Genomic DNA, 19,349 nt, shown 5'->3' with positions numbered 1-19,349 from the left:
GTTCTCCGTGTCAAGCTTGCATCTCATTGCACATCCCGGCAGCATGGCCCCCGAGGCACCTGATCCTCAGAGCCTGAAGTCATGGCAAGATGTATTTCAATATCCTATCCCCACAGTTCGCCGTGTGGAACAGGAGTTGCGCCGGGACATCGCGAGCAATAAGGAGAAGCTTCGAGCTCTCGTGGGGTAAGTAATTAAGTCTGGGGAGTTGCTTTGGAAGATGCTGATATAAATGCGCAATTTCATAGAACTAGATACCGCGATTTGGTTGGAACTGCCGAGACAATTGTTGCTATGAATCGTGATATCCAGGACGTGGAGACTGTTCTGGCCGATGTTGGACGCCGATGCAATCCTCGACTGGTAGAAAGGAAGCATGTTCATGGCAGACAGATCAAGAGTGGAGATGCCGAGAAGGGTAAGATCTTTTTCAGGGGGCTAAGAATTGACGACTAAACTGTTGCAGACGCAGATAAACATGCCTTTGGGGCTCAGCTTGCGCTCCTACATAAGTGTACCACGTCGATTACCAGACTTCTGCGACGCCGCGCATCTCTTCTGTTGATATCTAAGATTCTCATTGTCTGTCGACTACTACACAACACATTGTCGCAACAGGAACCAGTTCCTCCGTTCCTGGACGATCTGCGTAATCAATTAGCACACCTGAAGCTAACACTTCGCAAACGGATTGACAAGCGCCTTGCTTCGACTCGCGCAACGGAGGACAACATCATTGAGTCGCTGGCTGCTTATTGCCTTGCAACGAGCTCGTCTTCCGATGATGCAATTCACCATTTCCATCAAGTGCGCCTGGATGTTATTGCAAGCCAGTTGAGTTTGTCCCGCCAGAATATTCCAAAGGCACTCCAGCTGTTCGTCCGAACACTTCAGGCTTCTAAGGTTCTGCGACACCGTCAGTTTTCTGACGTGCTTTCGAAAATCAAGGCTCGACCGATTCTTGCAGACCCAGAGATCCGCAGTCTAGATGGCTTAGAAATTGAAGTTCTAGGTCGATGGGTGGCTCCAGATGTCACAAACTTCATACCTTGGATCAAATTAAGTGAGCTCAACAGGGCGGATGGAATTGATTCGATCAAGGAGTGGTCACGTCAGGCATTCGACAAATTTACTGAAGGGTGCCAAAAAAGCTTGGCTCAAAGCAATGACTTCTCTGAGCTACTTGCTTTGCGCATAGAAACAGTTGAATTATGGCTCTCATCTTGGGGTTCCACCATTATTCATGGATCACTTGATGTGTTGGAGAGACTCCGGAAGATCTTCAATGACCAGCTGTCACGAATTCTGAAGGTGCAAGCACTGAGCTTGGAGGAGGTCGGAGGCAGGGCTTGCTCTATTGTTTTGGACTGGGAGAAGAAACAGCATGAATCTGTTGGGTCTCTGTGGGATGGCGATCTTATCGTTGCAGAGTACTCCAACGGTGCCCAGGCATTCAAACAAACCGTGGCAGACAGACTCCTGGGTCGTGACGAGGACGTATCAACTGTTCTCGCTACGTATAAAACATGGCTCACATCAATTCGAGAAGTCAAGGAGTCCATCGACTCTTTACGTCGCATACGGTGGACCGATATTCTCGTCGGCGGAGAAGTGGAGGACGAAGATATTGATATTACAATACGTCTTAATGAAGACGATCCACGTCTTCTGTCTGATTCTTTGCATTCCGCAGTTCGAGAGTCATACGGCAATCTGCAAACATCATTCAGTAGCGCATTCAAATCATTCGGCTCATCGCATTCCAGCGAAAAAGCAACCTTCCTGCTGAGGCTCATTCGGTTGGTACGGCGTGATATCCCAGCGAGCTTCGTGGCAGGGGACTTTGTTTTCTCGATTGATATTGTTCCAGAGCTCCAGAAGTTGCTTGCCTCGGAGGTCGTCGCCACGGCAGGCTCCTTGAAGATGGCACCGTCCTTGAAGGCGCATCCACAGACAGGAAGGGCCAAGATTGTACCTGGTCGGTCATTATGGGAAAGTACGCCGACCGTACCGGTTCAGCCCTCTGCCTCGACTTTCAAGTTCCTGCGACGTCTCACCTCAACCATGGATATCTGTGGATCAGATCTCTGGGATCCATCAACAGTACTGGCATTGAAAATGGCCCTCAAAACAGCATTAGAGATTGCCATTGCATCTTCACTGGATGATCTTGAAAGTCTAGACTCCCTCAAATCTGACTTGGATGATGAAATTCCTTCTACAAATGGTGACAAAGATCAAGGGAATAAGTCGGCAGAGAACAATACCGAAGAGCAAGTCGAAGCAACGCAGGATTGGAAAACCCAACTCTTCTTTGACTCTCTATATCTGTCCAAGATGCTTGGTGAGAAATATCAGCTGGCTGATGTTCTTGCCCGTGCCCAAAAGAGTGCAGATCTTGGTACAGAAGCCGTGCAGACAATGACGCAGTCTGCAAATGAGTACTGGACCCGGACAGAGCTGCTTTTTGGCTTGTTGGCGGAACATTGAAGATTTTCTAGACATTCGCTGTCAGATATTTGTACGATTCATTTGCAAGAACAGGTCACCTTCTCATCTATTTCTTCTTGATCTTGAATAGAAGAATGACAACAAATTTACAGGACCTCAAGGATATACACACACATTCATTCTCTCGTAGCTAAATGGACTATTACAACTTAACATTCTAACAGGCATGCATAATTGAATTTTTTTTGTTGTTTTTGTTTCAGTGTCTTTCTCTTCTTTTTCTTATTCATTTTCGCGCTTTTTCTTACTTTTTTTTGGGCGTTTTCTGTTATCTTTGGAGTAGCTGAATCGAACAGGCGGAATTTGTAGAGGACAGTTTAGCTGCTTGCGACATCATCGATCTTGTCAATGAGATTGCCAATGTCATACTGGATAGCCAACAGAGCCCGTTGAGAATCTCGAGCACTGGCAGCTAGCACCGTGTCATTCACTGACCCGAGCACTTTCTCAAGTCCTTTGAGGGACCAAGACTTATTCACAACTTGAAGCATATTCCCAACCAAGATAATCTCACCACGGAGCGTGGATAGTGCCTCCAGGTTTGAGGTAGAGGGACAGTTGTTGAAATGACGGCGCCACTTATTGGTCAACTGCTGCAGGGCTGCGAGTTGAACTTCCATCTCGCAGATCACCTTGATGCAATCTGTGAACAGCACCTTGCGGATGCGAATTCGGTCCAAGGTATGCAGCTCCATGGGCAGAGCCTTGCACGTAAGCTCATGCACTTGTTGACACAGTTTCCCTTCGGGGGATTCTCGGAAGCAGCGGTTTATCTGGAAGACGCTCATCACCTTCCGCCAGCATCTTTGGAGATTCACGATCCTGTCGAGCTCGTATCCAGTGTATTCCTCGATACTAGGAGTTTCTCCTGCTTGATCTGCCAGGCCAGAATTTTGCTCCACCGCATGCGAAGCGCGCAGGATATCATCGAGCTTGCAGTACTTTGCATTGTTTTGGACCATTGTTTTCAAGAACAAGGGCGGAGTGTCTTTGTTTTCGAGCGAAACAACGCAAATCATGTCCTTCTCATTGTACATCTCGTATTCCCGAATGCAAGTCTGTTTGAAAGCGTCATGGCTGTAAAAGACGAGATGCATGTTTGTGGGGAGGTTGGCTTTCACCGTCTAGTGTTGTAATTAGTTAGTTAGATTCTCTGTCGATGCTGTTCCCACGACGTTTTGCATACCTTGTGAATCAGTGTGCTCATTTCTTTGAGACCTTTTGGTGGACTGGGCCAATTTTGAAAATTGAGAAGGATAGTAGTGAGAAAATCGATATAACGACGTCTCATTACAACGGGAGTAATGTCGCAGGATCCTTTGCCTTGGAGGAAGTGGAGTGGGTTCTCTTTGATTGTCGCTTCCAGCCTGCTGACAGTCTTGCACAAAGTGAACACAATTAAAATGAGCAGCTGTGAGTAGACACGCTTGCTTCTTTCCTTGATTTCGCTTTTGCTTGAAGACAACATGACCGTAGGAAGATGCAAGAGAGCCCAGGACCAGGGCACTGCAATTGCACTGTCTGGGCTTGACATAGCAAGCTGGAAATTCATTGTTAGCTGGGGTTCATTGAAAAATGGTCAGATAAACGCACAACATATGTGGCCGAAAGTTCTAGCACAGAAAGTATCGTGTGGAAGTGAGTAAGGGAGGATACAATGCTCTTTTCAAGGCATTGAAGAAACACCTGGACCGCGGCGGGCTTTGTGATATTAGTATACATAAATTCAGTGAAAAAGAACTTAAAACTTACAAAGTCCGAGGCACGTTTGTCAATCGCAATGCGAATCCTCTCGGCTGCCTTCAAGCCAGCCAAAGGAACTGCGAGTGGGTGAGGCAATGTCCTGCTTTCTTCCATACTGCGTTGGCTGTAGGAAATGTTCTGTTCAATTCTATGCACCAATTGTCGATGGAATCGTTGTCCCGTTTGAGGTCCTATAAATGAAGTTCAATACCCTAATCAAACTTTTGAGCTTAGCTAGGCGCTGTCTTACCAAGAGTTTGAGCTTGCTGAACCTTGTCTAAGAATGAGGTCAAAGTGCAGTAACTTCTCCACTCATTCTGCATGCGATAATAGAGCAGATCTTCAAGGCAGTAGGCGGTAACCATGAAATCTGGGTCATTGTACAGAGTGCATCGAAGCTGTGCAATCGCTAGAGCCGATTGATCAATTGAGCCAACAATAAGTAGCTCATCTTGGACCCTTTGTACCCAATGTCTTCCTGTTAGATAGATATGTTAGAACCGGTATTCGGGCAGCTTCTGACAGACTTGTTGGACTTACTGCGCCCTAGGAACTGCTTGCTCCATTCCTCTGTGAGATATCTCCCTCTATAAAGAGGTGTGATCTTTGCAAAAACATCCGCAACAGCGAGAAGATACTGAATATTGTCATCATTAGTCGCAGAACACCAGCAAGCTCATCATCTTTTGAACTAACCTTGAATTTTACACAAATCATCTCATCTGAAATCCTTTCATGACTAAAGGAGCAATCTTCAGCGGTCCTTGAACAGTAACCTAAATAAAATTAATCAGCATAGTTTAAACACTTACAGCGATATTTCATACCTTTAAAAACTTGATTGTTACATGGCACTGGGTGGTCAATCTTCATGTGAACCGAAGCGGTCTCATGGAAAAAGGACAATGCGGCGCAGAATTTGTCTTGAGTAACCCTTCTAGCATACTTGAGCATATCCTGCATAGAACAGCAATCAGAAAGCATAGGATTCATATGACTCAATCGTCTCAGAGGGGACCAGCTGAGCAAGATGGGCACCGTGTCTTGCTTTGGATCGGCAAAAATACCAAAGACAAGAGCCAGGCAACTGGGATAGGCATTGATTTGCTCCTCAAATTCCTGCATCAGCTTGCAAACTCGCGATAGCATGTCCATGGGCAAAAGCGATCCGTTAGATCGAACAAAAATGGTGAACTCAAAGGTGACGGCCTAGAAAGGTTAGGTTTGTGAGCAATACTCGAAATAGGTTGTAAACGTACATAAAGACAAAGGAAGTCCTTCAAAACTCCATTTGGCAGCTTCTTTATGGACATAGAAGCATCAGGGTCAGAGAATTCTTCGCTAAAATTTTGCAATTCAATCCACTGTTTGGCCAAAGGCTCAAGCCAGGTTGTTTTAACAGCCCTCAAGATATTGGTTTGCTCTTCGATACGACGTGCCTTGCTATTAGCATTGCGGCAATGGAATGCTTCTGCCATAACGTAGTGGAAAAGAAGCTGAACAGTCTGCTTGTCGGTGGTAGGCAAAAGTCCGCAGCGTAACAGCGTCTGCAAGGCAACAGAAAGATCACCTACTGCCAGTGATAGCTCATAATATTCGAACCACCTTCTACTCGTGTAGAAGAGACTGCGCAGCTGATCCCACATCTCAAACTCTCTGAAGAAGGCCACCTTAGTGTCATCATTTCCGAGCATATTGATTGTGGCGAGTCTCAAATTGGCAGAGATTCGCCCTTGTTTGAGTAAAATGTTGCATAGTCGGGAGTAACGAACCCGCGTAGTCGCGCTTAGATATTGGCAGTTTCTACCAAGAGTCAGTTTTCTTTGCAATTTGACCAAATTAATTTCGAAGGAGATTGAATTTTAATCCAGCCAGTGAATTTGAATGCCAGAAATGTATTTGCATCATACTTACTGATTGAAATAGTAAATCAGTTCATCAAATTTCTCACCGCGGCGCAGAACATCGACTGCTTGCTCGTAGTCGGCGCACGCATGATAGCACATGCAGGCATCATAAAACATTTTGCCCTTTTCAAAAAATCCCACGGCCTTTTCAATCTGACCAAGACCTGCCCATATTTCTATGACGTGCGTTAGTATCTTCTTGAGTAGGATTATCTGCGCGAGAACAAACCTGCAACCTTGCCGAATTGCCCAAGTACTTCGTAGCAGGATGCAACCTGTTCCATAAAGCCAATTTCCCGGAAAAGTGGGATTGCTTTTTCAAGACAGATTGAAGAGTTTTCAAAATCACCAGCTGCTCTGTAAGCTCTTGCGTCTTGTTCATAGAGGCAAGCCTGGGAGCGTGCAATTCCTGGAAGGTCTTTTGCCTTCTTGTAACAAAACAATGCCTGGAAATATCTGTTAACCACAATTTATTTGTAAAACTGCTGCATATAATGAACTTACATCCGCAAAGTTCTTCTGATCCAGCAGGTGAAGTGCGCGTTTCAACCATCTGTCAGGGTCCACGGATCCTCCAGCTCGGAGAACTCTAACCATTTCAGCAACCTATTGTTTTATTTTAGCTCAGGCTTGTTGTAAATCAGTAGAAATCTTACATTTGGATCTTTTTGCTTGACAACTTCAGCAAGCTCGAGGCTGCCACTTGTCGATAGTGCCTGAAGAATGGGATCAATGCTTTTCTCCTGAATCTCCATAAACCAAAGCTGTCGTCTTGCTCGAGTGACGGCGACGTAAAGGTGCTTTGATAGTTGGTCAGTAAACTTCGTTGGCATCAGAGACTATATAGTTCACCTTGAGTTCAGAACAAAGGGCCTAGTCGCCAATCATGTTAGTATCACAAACAATATCTTCTGTGGGAGGTACTGACAGCATGTTTCTGAGGGTCAAATTGAATCCGCGAGGAAGCGGCAATCTGATACAAACAGCGGTAGCTGCTACTCAACTCGCTGCCTCCGAAGAAGTCGTAGATCAATACGTCGTCAAATTCCATGCCTTTGCTCTCAAGAACTGTGAGCACGAGTGCAATTTCGCCAATTTGGCATTGAAGCCTGTCTTTTGCCAGATCATCTCGGACGATGATGACTTGCTCAGCACCGAAATTGGCTACTTGATCATTGAGTTTGACGAGCCCAATCATCTTGGCGGACAAAATCGAGGAGTCAAACCCGGCTGTGAGTTAAAACGTTAGTACTCGAATCAACGCCTTGGATCAGGAGAAAACTAACCAAATACAATGGGCTTCGGGCCTCCAGTCTCGCCAATCTCTGGCTCTAGCTTGTCAATTGTCTGGGGGAATCCTATGAAGGTGAGCCAGATAGACTTGACATTGGGTAAAAATGACACTTCATCATACCGTTCCAAAGCAGTTGCATAACCCATGATGCGAAGCTCAAAATCCCCTGATGAGAACGATAATTCTTTGCCAATGAGAACTGAACAGGCCGAGCGAGAAGGGGTTGATTCAGCTTCTTAGCGGTGATCTCGTAGTGATCAAAGAACAAGTCTTTGACCTCTGGGAATCGAAACACCGAATCCTTGGAGATGCACTGAGCGGTATCGCCCGCTGTAGGAGGCCAAGTTAGTCAATCAAATACAAGAGATGTGACCAGAGTAGAGGATTCAAACCAAGATGAATACCGCGGGCATCACTCAGACAGCCCAAAAGCAAGACAATGTCAAGACAGCGAAGATCTTGGATTTCTAAGAGAGTGTTAGCTAGACTGATCAAGCAAGAAGGAAGTTAGAGCATGGGATACCATCAACATAGATCTCTTCAAAGCAACACTGGACCTGGCTTGCAATTGTGGTGTTGTTTCTAAGAGACTTCAGAAGTAAAGTAACTCGATCCAGCTCATCGATCTCTTCTCGCTGTCGCTTCTGCTTTTCATATCGTTCAAATGCCACATAGACCTTCTCTCGATCAGCCTCGCAAGCGAAGGCAGGAGACATCTTTGCATTCTTGGAAACATATTCAGTACGCTGTAAAACCTTCAGCCTCTTTGCAACAAGACTGCAACCTTTGATTACACCCATGATTTCTGCGAAGAGTAGCTCTGGGGAACAAGAGCTCGGAGCCAGTCCGGATAAGCAGCCCCAGTATTCGGTCTTGAAAACATTGAAATCAATTACCCGCGACTTTACTTTTTGGTTGTCGATGTATTTCGACTTGTTGGAATCCATGCCATGCAAAAAGTCCTTTCGATCCGCCATTCTAAAACAAGTCAGTAAAACTTGAATTAAAATGGGAAGGTATATTATCCAAACCTGAGGGTCATTTCCATTAGGTCGAGGAACCTGTCGTAAGTGCAGATGACTGGAAAATGTTCACGGCCGAGAGCAAAGAAAGAAATCGGATTTTGGTCATATTCTCTACCTGGGGGACTCGAAGTGGGTTTCATTTGAGTGTCAATCAAGGTCTTTGCATAACTTTGCAGCTTGGAAGCTAAGTAGGCCGAGCGGGTCAAAAGAAGCTAGAAGTCTATCAGCTTTTGCTGCTAATATCCAGATAAGAAATAACCTACCTGTCGGGCGTGATGTTCTTCAGAACGAAACTTTTTGAAAAGATGTCTCGCAAGCATCTTGAACAATAAGCAAGATGTTTTGCCGGTGCCACTTCGTCCCAAGATCAAGGAGGAGGTACTGAAGTGTCTAACAACTTGTAGCTCTTGAGCGGAAAGCTCAAATGGAAACTCGGCATCTTTGTTTCCATCAAGAAGCGCGTTGAGAAGTGGCTCATTGAAACTGTAAAATTTGTCTGGGTAACCAATCAAGTCAGCTTGTAGTTCAGTCTAGATGAAAGATGTATTCTGGATGGAACCCGTACTTGACATCCCAATCAAAACTTGACCTGTATTCAGATTGGGTTCGAGCGGTTTTGGGTGAGAGCCTTTGACGTTTTGAAATTGTTGTGGAATCCATGTTCCATCGAATTGTTTAGCTGGCCGTACCAAGCAGAGCGCAGTGTGTTCAAGGGAATAGGAGGTTTGAACCGAGATAACCTGATCGATCGCGTTCTCAAGCTGTAATCTGAATTAGTATCTCTGTCAATCGCTTTTTGTAGCCGAGGGCTTACCTCTGCAATCGAGGTTACGATTTGCCATACTAATTACATTAATACATGCTGCATACCCTCTTGAAGCAAAGCACTTACCTTTTATGACATGCTGTTGAACCCACGGAAGCTCGTCATAGAACCCGACATCAATCTGCCACAAAACTGAAACAGTAGAGTTTGCAGTAGCTCCCATGACCGGGACTTTCAGTGCATTCTTCTGCTTATTGGACCCCATTGGCCGAGACAGATTCTTACCAGACCATTGACCACTTGAAAGGGCTTTGAGAGCCTGAACGACGGCGGAAAGAGACGCTAAAATTCGTTAGAACCCCATTCAAAGCACGGCCCATGGCTCATGGAAATTTAAAAAGAATATCAACTGTACCTTTGTCAGCTAAAATACTTGCAGACTTCAGAGCAGTATCGGAAAGTAGGACTTTCCAAAGGCCGATCCGCTTTCCGAAGATTTCTTGAGCATAATCAAGCTGCGTTGTGCTCCCGGCTGATTGCGGCTCTGTTGGAATGACCAAGTCGAGAGGGCTCAGTCCTCCACTTAGTCTATCTAGACACATTCTGCAGGGAAATGTCTCTAAAGCGCAGCGCAAAAGCTGTGGAAGTATCTCGGTTTGAATTTTCTCACAGGCGAGGGTCATTCCGCGAGAAGAAATTGGAATGTTAATATCGAAAAGACGTAGCTGTGCGAGGGTCTCGTCCGGGATCAGGAGATCATTCTTAGGCTGTTCATTGAGTTGCGATGAATGGGACTTTTTGTCGTCCAGTGTTAAGGCTTTCATGGTCTCCAAGGGAGGTAAGCTCTTGACTGAGACGTGCTTGGAGTTTTCAGCGTGAGATTTCTCAAGCGAAGTCAGAGATGTCTCTAATTGAACAGCAATATCCCAGCTCTCAGAGATGGAGGCAGTGCCATGGTCTGCGGAGCATGCCTTGCAAACGGATATGATTTTGGCACCCGCACGGCGAAGGATAGAGGTGGGTAGGTTGTTACCTGGTGACAACCAGGTTTTGAATACAGTAGAATATTCCTCGTTGGCCACCAAGTGGTCCAGCAGGCCCTGAGATGCAAGTAGCATGTCAATGACACCGCGAAGATACTGAGAATGAAGTGACTGTTTTGGAATAATTGGGAGGGAGGAGCCAACAAGCTGAATCACCTGTGCTGGAGAAAAGATGTCATCGTTAACGAAGGAGAGCACCATGACCTTGAGTATTTCTTCTGCAACAGGACCTGACAGTTGCTTAGTGCGTAGTATTTCAAAGGACTTGAGAAGGCGGGAATGGATTTGGTCTGGGTTTAGAGATAGCTGGTCGCGGACATTCTCGCTTTGCATAGCGGTATGAAGGCGGCTGTAGTATTTCTCGACGTTGTTGAGGGCATGATTGTACTCATGCAACCCAGGCTTTTTCTGTAACAGGATTGAGGTCCACGGAGTCTGTACGGGCCCCATGATGGCTTCCGTTAAGTGGTTGAGTGGCCAAACAAGGACAAGCTCGCAATTTGGGGTCAATGGAGGCTTGGGCTAGGGCTTCGTCCGGTTGTTTGGATAGCGTCGGCCGAGGGAAACGGGCCCTGGAGGCACATATTAGCAATAAGCAACAAGACAGATTTTTGATCGTAGTATGGAGATCACACTGACTCTGATGGGATAGGAAGAATTAGGTAGATGGATGAGGGACGTGGGCGGATGGATGAGGGACGTGGGTGGATGGATGAGGGAAGTGGGTAGATAGATGATGGTAGTTGGTAGAGCACTCAAAACAACAAACCCAAACACTGATTTTCGTGGCAATACCGTAGCAGAAGCTTCCCCTACGCTTCGTGGCCCACAGCTTCAATAGGCAAGCAAACATCGAAGTATCTAATTACTACTCAGTTATCACTCGGTAAACAAATCAAAGAAGTCATCCCTATATATGAAGTTTCTGAGATAGGACGGGCTGAAGACTGTCCTTCAAGCTAGTGAATGTAATAGTAGTGTAAGGAGACTTTTGCTGGTTTATACTTCGGTTAATATGCCGGTTAAATGCGGCCGAACTCTAAAAAGACATCCTATCACGTGACCAGTGATCTGCTAGACGGGACAGTTTGCTGTATTTGCATCAAGTTTCGTGCTTCTATCATGCGGGATGCAGTTGATTGAGTACTTGCTATCATATAGTACTTTTTTTGGGACCTGGATCCTGGCTTTCATGGCTTCAGTTCCTCAGCTTACCAGCCAACTACTCTAATTATGAAACAATTATTATTAGACGCACTTGTTGGGCCTCCAGGGCTGGAACACCAATAGAAACCATGTGATCCTCATATACTCTAGAAGATAAAAGGCAGGGTGTCGCGTGATAGCCATGTCGACCAAAATATTGAAAATTTGTTGCCTTTTTAGGTAATCCCGTGACTTGTAAGTAGTTAAGTTAAATGCCCTAGCTTTGTAAGTAGGCTTTCATAGAACAGACCCCAAAGTAGGCAAGCAGTGCAGCTTGAACACAACCTTGAATACGGAAAATTACATTCTCAAATCCCTATATTTCCAGTTTGCTATTGTAGAGTCATAGAGTAGAATCTCTTTCTATTGAGATATATTATCTCTAAATCTCGCAATAAAGGTAGTCTTATAGCTAGATCATGCCTTCATGTACCGCTAGATGGACCTCTCGCTTGCCGAATACTGTAATCGTGACTTTCATGTTAGTATTAAGTTAAGGCTAATTCTCATTCTCATTCTTTAACTTAACTTATATGTAGATCGTAGAAGATACAAATGTCCAATGGCTGCACATGTGCTAGCTAATTGCTGACTCATCACCATTCCCGCGGGGGATCAACGTCACCCAAGCTCGTCCGCGGGAAAATAGTCTGTCTTCTTCATAGCTCAACACTCCTTCAATCTTGCGTCATGGCTACCACAAGGCTCCCGTTTCTTTATCCAAATTTGATGCGCGCTATCCGTTCTTGCGAACCGAGCACATACCGTTCCCTACGACTCCCATACACTCCTAATCGCTATTTCCATACCGGTCGCCGGCATGAGCGCGAAGCCTACCAGCGGCGCTATGGTCCAGCCGTCGAGCCTAGTGCATCTCAAGCGTCCCGACTAAAAAAGGCTTCATCTGATCAAATTCCGGAGGAAATACCAGCCCTGGATGAGACACAAAATACCTCCGAGCAGGAGGAAGCTTCTCCGGAGGAGTCGCATTCGGACCCATCCCAAGACATTCAGGATGCCGCAAACACCTCTTCATCACCAAGCCCAAATTTAGATCAGCAAGAATCAGTCGAACCAAAAAAGGAGGATCCTCCCACAGATCGAGAACCACACGAAGAGTCTGGGGTAGAGGACAGTTCCGAGCAGGACCAAGCCTCGGCTTCATCGACATCCACTTCCGGGAGCTCACCCGAAGAGAAAGCTGAATCGGCCCCATTCTCTGGCCAAACGCCATTTGATGAAGTTCTTCATATGCCACCGCCGTCTGTCTATCTAACTCCATCTGGGGAATCCTCCTCTTCTGATGACCGCCCGCCACACCTCTCCCCGGCACCCTATGTACATCACTTTGATACATACTCATTAGTCCAGGAACTCTCCAAAGGAGGATTTAGCAATGAGCACTCGACTACTATCATGAAAGCTGTGCGGGCCATTTTACAGAATAATCTTACGCTTGCGAACGAGAGCCTGACTTCCAAATCTGACGTCGAAAATGAAGAGTATTTGTTCAAAGCAGCATGCTCAGAGCTTCAGTCATCGCTTCAGACAGCCCGCAACTCGGAAGTGCAACATCAACGCTCATCGCGTACGCAATTGCAACACGATACGGATATTATTTCGCAGCGCCTCAGCCAGGAACTGGCAGGCATGAGAGACGAAATCAAGGGCATGTTCAACGACCACAAAATGGTCACGCGTGAACAGCAGCGGACTATCGACACTTCCGTCCAAGAATTAAACTACAAGATCACTGTTTCGCTCAACAGTGATGGAAAGAGCGAGATCGAAGGTCTTCGTTGGATTCTGACGCGACGTGCAGCTTTGACCATCGCCATTTGTGCCTGTAAGCGTTCGAATTCACCGGATTTGGATTTTTGAGGCTAACTATTCCGACAGTCATGATCATTGTTTTCCTGAAATACGCGTCCACTCGCAAGGTTCCTGAGCCCGCAAAGGCCAAGGAGATAGAAAAGCCAGTCGTAACCAAAGAAATCGCCGCAGAAACCAGGACTGTTCACGAAAATGGCACTACGACTATTCCATCTACTTCCGAGGCCCATTTGGGCGAATCCCTTGGTTGATCCTCAAACACCGGACGTTCTCGTTCTCTACCTTTACATACCAAAGACTCATTTTCTCTTTTCTTTTGTCTCGGCCTGTCTCTATGTACATATGTACTGGCCCATGTACAATACTTGTATCACCATATAGACTAAACTCAATCTCGTGGCAACAATATTTATCAATAAATATATCTCAAGCATGAGGCTTTCCTAGAAAGAAGCTGATTCTCAATGCTATACCAAAATAATGCTATAACAAGACATAAAAAAGACTTTCTCAAAGAGCCACTTTCCAGCCATCACTCACCCTTTACCCAAGGAACATCCTCTGGCAGATACTTGTAAGCCCTGAAAATTGCATTGCTCAAACAATCAAATCCCATCTTCTCCATTTCATCCAACTCATCCTTCCTCATAACCCTCTTATAATCCCCCAATTGAGGGACAACAAATTCCCAAACCATCTCTCCGCTTTCCAAAACCTCCATAATACGGCCATCAAACGCCTCACACAGCAAAACATTCCCATTCTTTAGTTTTTGTGCAGACCCCATAAACGGCGTAAAGAAACCTAGGCCCCCCGTCGAAGGATCCTTGTACTCCCACTTAACAACCTTTTCTCGAGAAACGATAACAGCGCGCGAAAAAGGAACAGCCAGCCCAGGCCTAAAAACACCATTATCGAATATGAGGATGTCACCCGCCTCATTGATCTGGTGAGCACAGTGTTGCTGACTGACCGTCGGCGCAGACAGTTGCCACAATACTTCACCTGTTGCCCGACTGATGACGAAGACGCTGGATGCATTGCGTGACGAGGCGATGATGTTTCCCTCGGAGTCAAAGGCAACACTGTTGATCAGAGGCCAATGCTCGCGTGGATAATGTGGGTGTGCAGCGAAGACCGCTGGGTCGAGATGATCGATCGCCCGCCAGGACCAGAGCAGCTTCGCGCCGCCATTTCCACCGCCGCCGTTGAAGTCGGAAGATGAGGAGGCTGTAGATGATCCCCATGGCTGGACAAGCTTGATGCAGTCGCCGTAGATAGTGCCGTTTGGGGCTTCGCTGCCTGGGATGCCGCCTTGTACACGGGATGCTTCTTCGCTGCTCAGAGGCTCCAGGGTTGTATAGAGGATTGTGCCGTCGTCAAGATGGTTTTGGTCATGATGTGCCAGTGGGTCTGAGTACTGCCGTACTATGTCGCCGTCTGGGCTTACTTGCATCATTGCTCCGCCGCGATATTTCGCCCACATTGGGAACAGCCCGGGTGCGTCTGGGTGTGCGCCGTTGTATGCTAGGTTACCGTTTGGGAGGATTCGGGCATGCCGGCCTGCTCTGTGGGGTAAAGTCCATCGGTGGACTTCATTACCTGCCGTTGAGATGAGATGGACCGTATTCGAGGTTAGAGGTGCATATAGCACGTAGCCTGGTGAGACGCGCTGGTCGTCAACGCCTCGGAGGCCGAGACCTCGACGGCAAAATGTGTGCTGTTCCATTGGGTTGACTTGGGAGATGACTTGCGTGACAATTCCAAAGAGAAAGAAAAAAATGCAGACTTGAGGGATTTTATCTTTGACGAAAATTGGGGAAGTGGACGTATCTTGCTGTTCTTAGGGCTTCCCGGTCCGGCATGCCGCGGTATGCCGCGGGGATAAGTATCAAGCCAGATACGCTCAATATGGCGTCAGATATGCCCAGAATATGCTTATCAATGAATTCAAAGCTATGAATGGTCTATTGGGAGAGTATGGTCGGGAATTATTGGTATAAAATGGGAGGGAGCGAGGTATAGAAAGGGGGTGTCCCCGACTAGATTGAACTACTCGATCAGTTCCGCTTGACATTTGGAAACTCTATGAAAATGAAACTCTATAGTGAATCCATTCAAAAGACTCAGTCGGAGCCAGAAGCGGAACACCCTGTTCAGCCATGGTATGGAAGATTCTCCATCGAAGAGGGTGGCATCGAACGGGTCACCGATGAAGAGCGGATACAGAATACCACCAGATTTTGGAATGCCGCTACTTTCTGGTATGATGATTCCATTTTGCCTTCCATTTCACTAGACTAATGCATGATGCTCATATAGGTTCAGTGCCAACATGGCAGTGGCTACACTCAACATTGGCTCCCTAGGAGGCTCACTTGGCCTCTCTTTCTGGGACTCTTTCGTCGTCATCTTGGTAGTGAATATAGTAAGCGATTTTCTTCCAGCATGGACGGCAGTATTCGGATTGACGGGATTGCGCATGACAACTTTCTCGTGAGTGACTTTTCGCCTCAACCATCCACTTGTATATATATTGATACGCACCATTGACTGTCAGGCGATACTCATTCGGCTATTGGGGCAACATGCTTGTTGTCATATTCTCAATGATAGCAACAACAGGTTGGAACGCAATCAACTCTATCTCTGGAGCAGTCGTCCTCAACGCCCTTTCCGATGGCCGGTTTCCCACATGGGCCGGTGTGATAGTCATATGTGTATCTGTTTGGGTGATATGCATTCTTGGAATTGGCTGGATTCACAAACTCGATACATTTATCTGGATTCCCCCGTTGATTGTGTGGTGTGTGGCAGCAGGTACGGGTGCATCTCATTTCACTGGAGATGATCATGCCGGTCTGAGAGGATCTGATAAAGCTGCTGCTATACTGACGTATGGAGCGGCAATATTTTCCTTCTCTGTCTCTTGGGTTAACTGTGCTGCTGACTACAATGTGCGGATGCCTAAAGGTACTCCACAATGGCACATCTTCAGTGCTACGTATGTTGGAATTTTCATTCCTACTGTACTTGTTCAGACTCTAGGTGCTGCTTTGTATACAGGGACCATGACTGATGCGGCGTGGAAAGAAGCTTATACAGATTCTTCAATTGGGGGTCTTTTGAAAATGGCATTGAAGCCTGCTGGGGGATTCGGCAAGTTCTTGATGGTTCTAGCAGCATTGAGCTCCATCCCCGTGAGTAAACCGGCCACACACATCCCTTGTCTTGTTTCACGCTTGCTGACCTCTCAAAGAACAATATTCCAAATAACTATTCATTTGCCCTTCATGCACAGAACATGGGGCCATGGGCTCTACGTATTCCCCGTGTGGTTCTAGTCACGTTTGGATCCATTGCAGCGGTGATAATTGGCTGTTTTGCGGCTAGATATTTCTCTGATACCCTGCAAACACTGCTTAGTGTCATCGGATATTGGACTGTCATTCATATTACACTGGTTATGGAAGAGCATTTCATTTTCCGAAGGGGATGGAACGGATATAATCTTGATGCTTGGAATAGCATTGCGGATCTGCCTTTTGGATGGGCAGCAATAGGGGCATTCGCCTTTGGCTTCCTCGGCGCGGCACTCGGCATGAAGGTGGCATGGTATGAATCTCCTATTGCATCTTTGATTGGTAGCAAAGGTGCCAATATTGGACATGAATTGACATTTGCCTTTTCGGGTGTCACTTTTCCACTGTTTCGGTGGATTGAGAAACGACATGGAGGCAAGTGAGCTACTGTTGAAATCGCTTTCTTTGGCACCACATTGTGTATGCTCTAGTTAATTTGGTGTCTTCCTCTCCTGCCTCTTATCTCTCTCGCTTTCTGTCCGTGTTCAGTGATCAGGTACCTCAGTTGATGTTAGTTCAAAAATGATAAATATATCATGTTCGGGTCCTGCAAACCATGTTGTAATAGTTGCAAGTTTGAAATTATTTCAGTTACCAGAGCCATCAAAAGATATGTTTGAAGTGAGATTGAACATGGGTTGAAGGTGCTCATATGATTATGTTGACCCCATCAATCAGGCCGTCTGGAACTCTCTGAACTCTGCTGAAACAGCTCCATATTAGAAAGAAGATCCCAATTCCCATCCGCAGACATCCCCAACCCAAGAAACTCGGGGAAATAGTAATTATTAAAGTCACCCGATATATCGTCAGGCGGTGCATCCGGTGTCGATGCCTCTACTCGAGGTCTGAGCTTCTGATGAACCTTGGCAATGATATTGCCTAGAGTATGTGCTGCATGACAGGGCAGTCCAATGCAGTATAGCCATTGAACGAGATCATGGACTAAAGAATCCAGCTGATCGATACTATGCGTTGAAGCGACTTGTTCTTGGTAACCAGTTGATAGGCGGCAAATGACAATTGCTGCAAATGTTATCATGTGGTAGATGTGGTCAGTTAAATGGCGGGTTCGCTCGTCTACTGTGTCCATGGCTAGTTGAACTATTGCCGTGGAGTGGCGGATCATTTCTGACACGATTGATTCTCTGGCTCGGGCGGATTTGGATTTGAGAGCATGTTCGTATAAAAGGAGGTGGGAGAAGTGGAAGCCCATGGACAAGAATTGAGATCTTGGTTGATCTAAGAGCCGTGTTAGACAGGGGTCGTCGTTAGCAGAAGAGAAGAAAACAACCCACCAAGAACGAATTCCCATTTTCGTTTCCATGCTTGCAAAGCTGCCACTGATTTCAGTAAGTCGACTGACTCCTGTATCAAGTGTTCGTAGACGGTCCAGTAGAGATAAATCTCAGCAACCATGCGAACTTCAAAATTAATCGCGTGGTCGGAATCAATAACAGCGCGGCATCTTTCAATCTGCCAGGGCTGTAACATTGATCGACGACTTGTGCCAACACAGTAATGCATGTGAGCCAGACAGAGATGATTCCATAGATAGCAACGGTCCATAGTTGCTTCGTCCAACCTATTTGGGGGATGGGACTGGGTTGTGACTACCGTAAATAGCGGACTTGACTGTGAATGTTGCAGAGCAAATCCGCTTAAAAGCCAGCTATCAATACTCAAGGGGACTTGGCCAACTGTCGTCGACCACATTGAGAGAATCAAGGCCGCTTGAAAGAACTCAATTGACTGTGGGGCGAGCAAAAGTGTGGTCGAGGCCAGGGAGCGGGCATGTTCGTAAAGCTTAGGTGCAAGACTCGCAGCGAGGTCCTCGGAAGTATGCCGCACAGCAATCAAAGAGCAAGCACAAAACAAAAGCGGTGATTTTTTAACGCGGCGCAGAAGCTCAGTTGGCTCGCATTCAGGGTCAAAAAGAACCCACCGACCGTAATACTCGAGGAAACTGGGAAATAGTTATTGACATGCCCATTTCTGAAAGACGGTGCAGCATACATAGTAATCAGCGCAAGTGCAAGATCAGGCGCAATAAGATCATCCAAATTTGCACTCATTGACCGGATGTCGGAAGATTGTTTAGGGCCGGGATCCGTTGCCAGATCGCGAATGACCATGATCGGAGCCGCGGAAGATTCCGTCTCTTCGTACGGCGCATCAGACGGGTTTGTCTGTGCGGTGGAAGGTCTGCTAGTCTCATGGCCTGGAGTTCTTGGAGGGCCCTCTCCAAGTCGATCGAGCAGGGCAGCCACAGACCTTTCCAGACGTTCCAATCTAAAAACATATGAGTACGAGGAAAATCAGAGGCATAGATGAGACTGGGACCATACCGAGCATCCGTACCAGAAGCAGGCACTATCGATTCCTCATCCGACGCATCAATTTGGACAAGCGAACAATTTTGACGGAGTCGATCACAGCGAAGACAGGCTCGCCCAGGTATTCCGGGCTCGTAACATCTGGTCTTTTGCTTCCTGCACGAAGTACATGCCCGCGAGGCACGGCCTCGATCCGGTGGCATTTCAATCAGAGGTGACCTCTTATAACGCAGGGATTTCAAGGAGAGGAATCATATCATAAAATGGGGTCCAAGTCAAAGCCAGAAAGCTGAAGACGAAGTAAAATTAATTGATGTCACCTG

General features: G+C 46.6%; 6 protein-coding genes across 6 annotated transcripts; 3 read left to right on the top strand and 3 right to left on the bottom strand.

Annotated features, from left to right (window-relative positions):
- Positions 1 to 43: 43 nt before the first annotated feature.
- Positions 44 to 2,490, top strand: N7511_006119 (COG1/VPS51 family protein; the record flags this gene model as incomplete). The annotated part of the gene is made up of 3 exons (XM_057128496.1): positions 44 to 186; positions 249 to 418; positions 467 to 2,490. 3 exons carry the CDS (start codon positions 44 to 46, stop codon positions 2,488 to 2,490), a joined length of 2,337 nt encoding a protein of 778 aa, XP_056983052.1.
- A 338-nt stretch (positions 2,491 to 2,828) lies between these two features.
- On the bottom strand, positions 2,829 to 10,739 carry N7511_006118 (tetratricopeptide repeat protein; the record flags this gene model as incomplete). The annotated part of the gene is made up of 26 exons (XM_057128495.1): positions 2,829 to 3,635; positions 3,698 to 4,051; positions 4,105 to 4,212; positions 4,264 to 4,445; positions 4,505 to 4,732; positions 4,795 to 4,891; positions 4,951 to 5,030; positions 5,082 to 5,211; positions 5,293 to 5,463; positions 5,514 to 6,057; positions 6,169 to 6,337; positions 6,391 to 6,607; positions 6,666 to 6,767; positions 6,818 to 6,961; positions 7,014 to 7,034; positions 7,090 to 7,391; positions 7,448 to 7,519; positions 7,576 to 7,785; positions 7,860 to 7,922; positions 7,979 to 8,433; positions 8,487 to 8,692; positions 8,744 to 8,976; positions 9,046 to 9,241; positions 9,295 to 9,323; positions 9,373 to 9,588; positions 9,662 to 10,739. The coding sequence occupies 26 exons, from the start codon at positions 10,737 to 10,739 to the stop codon at positions 2,829 to 2,831; spliced, it is 6,414 nt and encodes a 2,137-aa protein (XP_056983051.1).
- A 1,446-nt stretch (positions 10,740 to 12,185) lies between these two features.
- Positions 12,186 to 13,579, top strand: N7511_006117 (CCDC90 family protein; the record flags this gene model as incomplete). Its single annotated transcript, XM_057128494.1, has 2 exons — positions 12,186 to 13,341; positions 13,395 to 13,579. 2 exons carry the CDS (start codon positions 12,186 to 12,188, stop codon positions 13,577 to 13,579), a joined length of 1,341 nt encoding a protein of 446 aa, XP_056983050.1.
- A 281-nt stretch (positions 13,580 to 13,860) lies between these two features.
- Positions 13,861 to 15,057, bottom strand: N7511_006116 (uncharacterized protein; the record flags this gene model as incomplete). The annotated part of the gene is made up of 1 exon (XM_057128493.1): positions 13,861 to 15,057. The coding sequence occupies one exon, from the start codon at positions 15,055 to 15,057 to the stop codon at positions 13,861 to 13,863; it is 1,197 nt and encodes a 398-aa protein (XP_056983049.1).
- A 365-nt stretch (positions 15,058 to 15,422) lies between these two features.
- N7511_006115 (purine-cytosine permease family protein) lies at positions 15,423 to 17,073 on the top strand (the record flags this gene model as incomplete). The annotated part of the gene is made up of 4 exons (XM_057128492.1): positions 15,423 to 15,592; positions 15,651 to 15,824; positions 15,889 to 16,528; positions 16,588 to 17,073. 4 exons carry the CDS (start codon positions 15,423 to 15,425, stop codon positions 17,071 to 17,073), a joined length of 1,470 nt encoding a protein of 489 aa, XP_056983048.1.
- Positions 17,074 to 17,360: 287 nt separating this feature from the next.
- Positions 17,361 to 19,229, bottom strand: N7511_006114 (uncharacterized protein; the record flags this gene model as incomplete). The annotated part of the gene is made up of 4 exons (XM_057128491.1): positions 17,361 to 17,932; positions 17,989 to 18,656; positions 18,707 to 18,982; positions 19,039 to 19,229. 4 exons carry the CDS (start codon positions 19,227 to 19,229, stop codon positions 17,361 to 17,363), a joined length of 1,707 nt encoding a protein of 568 aa, XP_056983047.1.
- Positions 19,230 to 19,349: the final 120 nt, after the last annotated feature.

This window comes from Penicillium nucicola, assembly GCF_028828085.1.
Source record: "Penicillium nucicola strain IBT 29836 chromosome Unknown utg000006l, whole genome shotgun sequence".
Lineage (NCBI taxonomy): Eukaryota > Fungi > Ascomycota > Eurotiomycetes > Eurotiales > Aspergillaceae > Penicillium > Penicillium nucicola.
The sequence above is the reverse complement of the archived record's forward strand: the minus strand, read 5'-3'. Positions and strand labels throughout refer to the sequence as shown.